Genomic DNA, 6,899 nt, shown 5'->3' with positions numbered 1-6,899 from the left:
AAGAGGAAAGGAAAGAAAGGAAGGAAGGAAGAAAAGGTAGCATCTAGATGCAAAGAAATGTTGCAAAATGCCATTATAAGGTGAAAGATTTGTTAATGGTAAGAAGATCACTCCTTTTCCCAGTTTCCTCAGATATTTGGTAGAATTGTTGCCTAAGTTTTGGGAGTTTGATCATTTAATAGTACAGATTCCAGGGAAAGTGTCATTTCTTTCACAGAAGGGGCACGACAGATTCCTGTAAACGAGCAGTTTCTCAGGAAGTGCCCGAGTGCGGACCTCAAGCCTGAAGAAATCTTGATCTCCGTGAACATCCCCTACTCCAGGAAGGTGAGACTGCCCTTCTGTTCCCCGGTTTTCCTGTGAGCCCGAAGCTGTTACCTCTGGCACGCAGTGGGTTAGGGGGAGGTGCACAGTGTTTACAGGTGAAATTATGAGGACTTGTGCACACAGTAGTCTCCCCTTATCTACAGGGTCACTTCTGCAGTTTTAGTTACCCATAGTCAACTGTGGTCTGAAAATATCAAATGGAAAATTCCAGAAATGAACAACCACAAGTTGTAAATGCGCGTTGTTCTGAGTAGCATGATGAAATCTTGAGCCATCTCACTCTGTCCTGCCCAGGTGGCGAGTCAGCCCTTTGTCCAGCGCCTCCACACTGGATATGCTCCCGCCTGTTAGTCACTCAGTGGCCGTTTGGTTATCTGATCGCCTGTTGTGGTGTCACAGTGCTTGTGTTCAAGTCGCCCTTATCTTACTTTATAATGGGCCCAAAGCCCCACGGTGGTGATGCTGGCACTGTGGCTTTGCCAAAGAAGCCATGCGGTGCTTCTTTTAAGTGAAAAGGTTCAAGTTCTTGACTTAAGGGAAGAAAAATAAAATCCTATGCTGAGGCCCTAGCCAGTTTGGCTCAGTGGATAGAGTGTCGGCCTGCGAACTGAAAGGTCCCAAGTTTGATTCGGTCAAGGGCACATGCCCAAGTTTGGGCTCGATCCCCAGTGGGGGACTTGAGGGAAGCAGCTGATTCATGATTCTCTCTCAACATGGATGTTTCTATCTCTCTCTCCCTCTTCCTTCCTCTCTGAAATCAATAAAGATATATTTTAAAAAATTCTATGCCGAGGTAGCTAAAATCTCCGGTGACTACTGTAGTTGCTTTTTATTTGTGTTACGCAATCGTCTATCACTCCTGAAATCAGGAGACCTTTGTCTCTGCCCCTCCCTCTAACTTTCCCGCCACTCCAAACTCTAAAGTTACTTTCTTACTAATTTTTTTAAAAAAATATTTGTGCCAGGAGGGTTTTCCCTCAATAAAGCTTGAAAATATATCTCTACCTAAATCTGGGGTCTTGGAGGAGGCTTAAAAATTACACTTGCAATAGAACATAGGGGGTAAAGGTCTTTGGAATTAGACTCAAGTAGAATCCTCTTTAAGAGCTGCTGTGACCCTGAACTGATTACTGACTCACTCCGAGCCTTAGAGTCCCTATAAAAAGGGAATAACTGAGCCTGCCCTGGAGAGTGCGTTAGTCTGCTAGGGCTGCCCTCACATAGCACCACAGACTGGCTGCCTTAAGCAACAGGCATTTATTCTCACACGGCTCTGGAGGCTAGAAATGTGAGGTCAAGGTGTCAGCAGGGCTAGTTTCTTCTGAGCCATCTCACTCTGTCCTGGCTTGTAGATGGCCATCTTCTCCTGCGTCTTCACATGGTCTTTCCTTTGTCATGTATGCGTCCAAATTTTCTTTTCTGATGAGGACACCACCCTGTTCGGTTAGTGTTCACCCTACTTGCCTCATTTTAATCGAGTTGCCTCTTTAAAGATCCTGTCTCCAAATGTAGTCACGTTCCAGGTCCTGGGAGCGAGGACTTAAATGCCTCAACTCAGGGAGGACACAGTTCAGTCTAACAGAGTGTGGCAAGGATATGTGAGGCAAAACTGCCTAGAAACTCAGTGTGTTTCTACATACACCACTTCGCTTTGGCTTCCAGTGGGAATTTGTGTCGGCCTTCCGACAAGCCCAGCGGCAGCAGAACGCGCTCGCGATAGTCAACTCAGGAATGAGAGTCTTTTTTGGAGAAGGGGACGGCATCATCAGAGAGTTAGCCATCTCGTATGGAGGCGTCGGCCCAACCACCATCTGCGCACAGAATTCCTGCCAGAAACTCATTGGAAGGTACGGCATCATGTCCCTAGACCCCAAGTAACAGAGCAGCTCTTTTTTTGATGACATGAAATTGTAAGAAACAACATACTTACTACATTTTTATTTAGTGGCATGGAATTCCAATGCTATTTTATAATTATTTCCATATCTCTTGATTTTAGTGAATTCTGAAGTGGGAATCATATAGTCTGTGTGTGTGTGTGTGTGTGTGTGTATGAGAGAGAAAGAGAGACCATATCCCACTAGCACATAGATTCAGTAAGCAAAATGAGTACATTATTCTTTATTGAGAGAATAATTTACTATGATGAAAAACAGATTATGGCAGTTTGTTTTATAATAAATTGCTAAATGCATTACGATACCTCAATTTCCCTATGTCAAAGGCAACAATCATCCCCACCACACAGGACACTTGAGGGGATTAAATGCATGACTACATATAAGATGCTTAAAACCAAAACCTGTCTTGCAGTCAACATTCTAGTGATACAGGAATGTATTGCTCCTGGGCTGAGGACTTAACACAGGTTGACATTTCTTCCTCGTGACTATTCCACGAGGTGGATCCTACTACTATTTCCCTTTTACAGACAACGAAGAGAGGGCCTGGGCCAGCCGCCTTGAGAGTGGTGCACTGTGGTTTGAATGTGGGTTGCCCAACTTCGAAGCTTGTACTCTTGTTCCCTGCACTAGATTGTGGCTATTGGTCTCACACACTAGCTGAGCTTGTGAGATAAGGAGTCCTCTTTCTGACCCTCACAGGCCCTGGAATGAAGAGATGCTGGACGCAGCTTGCAGGCTGGTCCTGGATGAAGTCTCCCTCCCAGGCTCAGCTCCGGGCGGGAAGGTGGAGTTCAAGAGGACTCTCATCATCAGCTTCCTCTTCAAGTTCTACCTGGAAGTGCTGCGGCTTTTAAGGAGGATGGTAAATGAACTGACCATGTATTTCCCAGCTTTGGGGGCCATGGGATACCCAAAGTGGAGGCAGCAACCCCCTGACCAATGGCTGTAGAACAGGAAAGACAACCCAGATTAGAAACGCATGGGCTCGCTGAGCCTGCTTCAGGCTGCCTGTTGATGGCTTGTAGTTTGGGGAAGAGTTGCAAGTAGAGCACGGAGTTGTGCAGGATTGTGTTTGACACCACTTGGTTCTTTTGTTTCCGATCCATTATTTGTCTAGGTGGTGTGCAGAAAACTCGTTTATGACTTAAATATACTTTCCCTCAGTAAAGCACTTCTTCCACCGGTTGGGGGTTACCTTCATGTGTTTGGCCTTCTTCTCTGGTTCACCTTCATTTCTCTCACCTGTAAGCTGATGATGGCAGCCACTCCATTAGGTCATTGTGAAATGGGCCATCATAGGAACGGGGCTGACTATGGTCCCTATTCAGCCCAGGGCTTTAGAGGAACATGATGAAGACTGCCTAGTACTAGTCTTAATAAGAGCAGTAATCATCCAGGCATTCTTTGCCTGGTCTCGCTTTTGACAGACTTTTAGTTAAAGGATTGTTGGCAAGGGAGGGCACAACTAAAAGAATTTCTCTGAATGAATTTGCTGGGCCCAAAGGGAACATGAGCCAGATTGGCCTCATTAATCCCATACTACAACCAACTGACCAGAAGCCAAGCACATCCTTTCTGTGATATAGAAATTAGTATGAGCACATTAAGTGAGAGGCACAATGTTCTCTCTTCTCATTGCTTCTGGGGATATCTTCTCATTATATAGAGGAACAACTAAGAACCAAAACAGTTGTATCAAATTTTTGAGAACAAAAGCTTGAAATTATAGATAAGTGACATATTACCACCAGGTAATCACAAGAGAAAAAAAAATAAAGCCAATTGTAGACTCCTCCTGCCTATAGTCTCATACTTTCAACTCAACTTCCTCTACTCAGTATTCCTCTACTATTAAAAATAATAGTCTACTATTTAAAAAACTTATGTGAAAAATAACCATTAGGTGTATTGTTCAAAGCCTTAGATAATGACCCAAATGGCCCATTTCCCTTCGTTTTAAGGAGTGTTCCTCCTGGGACCCTGCAATGCTTCCTCAGTGGGGCTACAGCTGCGTGGGCCTCTGTGTTGTCCTTTCTCTTGGAGAATTGGCGAGTTGGCTGGCGGTACAGAGTTTTAAGCACATTGCTGTGGAGTGCTTTGACTCTTGCTCCTGGCTTAAGCATTCTACCCCTTTCCGTTGTATTTATTTAGCTTTTATCTTCCTGCACTATTGGTGCCTGAGCCCCAAACCTGTGAGAGAGCCATAGGAGACAGAGCTGTTGGAAGGCAGTGGCCTACTAGGTCCACTTGGCTCTTCAGTATGGACCGTCCAGGACGTGTGGCCCGGAGCCAGGAGCTGCTGTATTTCCAGGGCTCTGACAGGCGAGTCCTCTGCATACGTTAGACTTCAGGTTAAAGCTGCTGGTTAAGGACCACACTAGCCTCCCTTCCGAGGCTACTCGGGCACATATTACATATCCACGCTGGTTCTACTTTTCAGGACCCTGTTCACTATCCTAGCCTTGCAGATAAGCATGAGAGTGCTCTAGAAGACTTTCATCTTAGGCATCACCAGAGCGCACTGAAGTACCAGGTAAGTGGCTTTTTTTTTTTTTTTAATTCTAAGGGCCTGGTTGTAATTCCTTCACACAGACCCACTGAACAAGCCCAGTAAGCCAAGCTCCCCTCTGATGAATTCACAGCCTTCTTTCCTGTTCATTAAAGTTTCAAAATCAATGAAGAATTGTGACTGAAAACCAAGCTACCAATGGCCATTTTTTTAAAAAATGTCTGCTTTGATCTTGAAGGCGGTGTGTTTGGCTCTGTAGCCTTGTGCCGTTATGTGCGTGAGCTGTCATTATTGGCAGCGTGGAAGTCGGAGCCCCACAGTCTCGTTCCATGTCAGGGCCCTGGGGCCGCTTTGCTTTTATTTCCAGAGGAGCAGAACACACAGGCCCTGGTCATTGATGACACGAAGTATTGCTTTTTAAAAGAGCTGCTGATTTATTTTGTTTGGATGTGAATCTACTTTGCTCCCCATCCCCATTCACCCAGTGGGTTTTCTGTGAGTTACGTTTTAGAGTTGGATCAAACGTAAGTTCTAAGGGCTGTTTCAAGCTCCCCCAATGAAAGCTGACTATCAGGGAGAACAGAGTCCCTCAGACATTTCAAATGGTATTTTCTGCCACAACATCATAAAAATGTCACTTGCAGTCATCCCATTGGTAAACTCAATAAGACTCCATGAGTTTTTCCTTGGAATTATTATTAAGAAACTTCACCTGGAAGGTTTTATTAAGTCAAGAGCATTGAATATGTTGTTGGATTTAGTTATAAAAGCTTACAGTATGTTGCAATGAATATTGAAGTTGGTGTATACCCTTCAGGGTTTAAATTTAATATGTTCAAAAATTCAAATATACCATACTCCATTGAAATATACCCTTGGTGTATACCCTTCAGGGTTTAAATTTAATATGTTCAAAAATTCAAATATACCATATTCCATTATTTTGACTGTTAAAAACAGCTGCACCCCCCACCAAAAAAAAAAAAAAACCGTACTAAGAAGGAAGGAAGGAAGGAAGGAAGGAAGGAAGGAAGGAAGGAAGGAAGGAAGAAAGACAGCTGCCAGACCAGCTGGATGGCTCGGTTAGTTGGAGCATCATTCCGCACACCAAAAGGTTTCAGGTTCAATTCCCAGTCAGGGCACATACCTAGGTGGCAGGTTTGATTCCTAGTGGGGGCAAGTACAGGAGGCAACTGGTTGATGTTTCTCTCTCACATCAATGTTTCTCTCTCTCCCTATTTCTCTCTTCCTCTCAACTCAATAAAAACGTTTCCTTGAGTGGGGATTAAAAAAAAAAGAAAACAGCTGCCACCTTCCTTTGTAGTCAGCAAAATCTGACAGCTACAACCTTTAGCTTATAAATACCTAACCATGACAATGGAGTAAACTTTAGGAAGAAACCACAACAAATTAATGGGTATTCAAATCACTCAAGGAAAAGTGATCATCTTCATGTAGTTGACAACCTTAAAAGGGAGTTTGCTATCATGGATTGCAAGTCAAGGCTTGGAAGCAGTGTAGCTCCCACAGATGTGTATTGTTTCTGCTTCTCCGTGGTTTTTCTCACACAGAGACACTCTCATTGCTAGAGCAGCTTCCACACTCATGACGGGCATTGCCTCCCTGTCGGGTCTTTCACTTTAAAGCATTTGTCACAGCTTCCAGAGACCAGCAGTTTGCGGGACAGCATTCTTTCTTCCATCAGATCGATAACCACAGAACAAATAGAAGCAAGCATCAAGCACAATCTCTTTCACCAAGAGATTCATCACAGCTGACTACCAAACATCAAGTGTCTTCAGCTAAAATAAGCCAGTTCGTATTTGATTATAGAATAGCCTTTGGGACTTTTCTTCAATCTCTTGACAGGCTTCTTTACTCAAAATAGACATGTCCTCAGCATTTCTTATAAACATAGTCATGATGTCATTGTGCTCTTCTGCAGAATATATGTGCTGTGCTTAGATACAAACAGCAAAAATATTTTGATAGTAAAATTTAAAGAAATCCATGAGCATTAGCAAAAAGACATAATTTTACATCACCAAGAAGGGTTATATGAGAACCAAGATGGCGGCATAGGTAAACACTGGACTTTGCTGCCTCGAACAAACACCTCAAAAATATAACTACAAGATGGAACGGACATCACCCAGCAC

The 6,899-nt window shown here is 43.8% G+C and overlaps 1 protein-coding gene across 1 annotated transcript in view; it reads left to right on the top strand.

Moving 5' to 3' along the window:
- LOC102755298 (aldehyde oxidase) overlaps nt 1–6,899 on the top strand; it is a 71,817-nt gene that overhangs the window by 22,431 nt on the left and 42,487 nt on the right. The window contains exons 13-16 of the mRNA XM_006771804.2: nt 218–327; nt 1,990–2,174; nt 2,931–3,093; nt 4,672–4,764. Of these exons, the coding sequence (XP_006771867.1) occupies nt 218–327; nt 1,990–2,174; nt 2,931–3,093; nt 4,672–4,764 (551 nt within the window). The remainder of the gene's footprint in view (nt 1–217; nt 328–1,989; nt 2,175–2,930; nt 3,094–4,671; nt 4,765–6,899) is intronic.

This window comes from Myotis davidii, unplaced genomic scaffold (assembly GCF_000327345.1).
Source record: "Myotis davidii unplaced genomic scaffold, ASM32734v1 scaffold945, whole genome shotgun sequence".
In the NCBI taxonomy this organism is placed as follows: Eukaryota; Metazoa; Chordata; class Mammalia; order Chiroptera; family Vespertilionidae; genus Myotis; species Myotis davidii.
The sequence above is the reverse complement of the archived record's forward strand: the minus strand, read 5'-3'. Positions and strand labels throughout refer to the sequence as shown.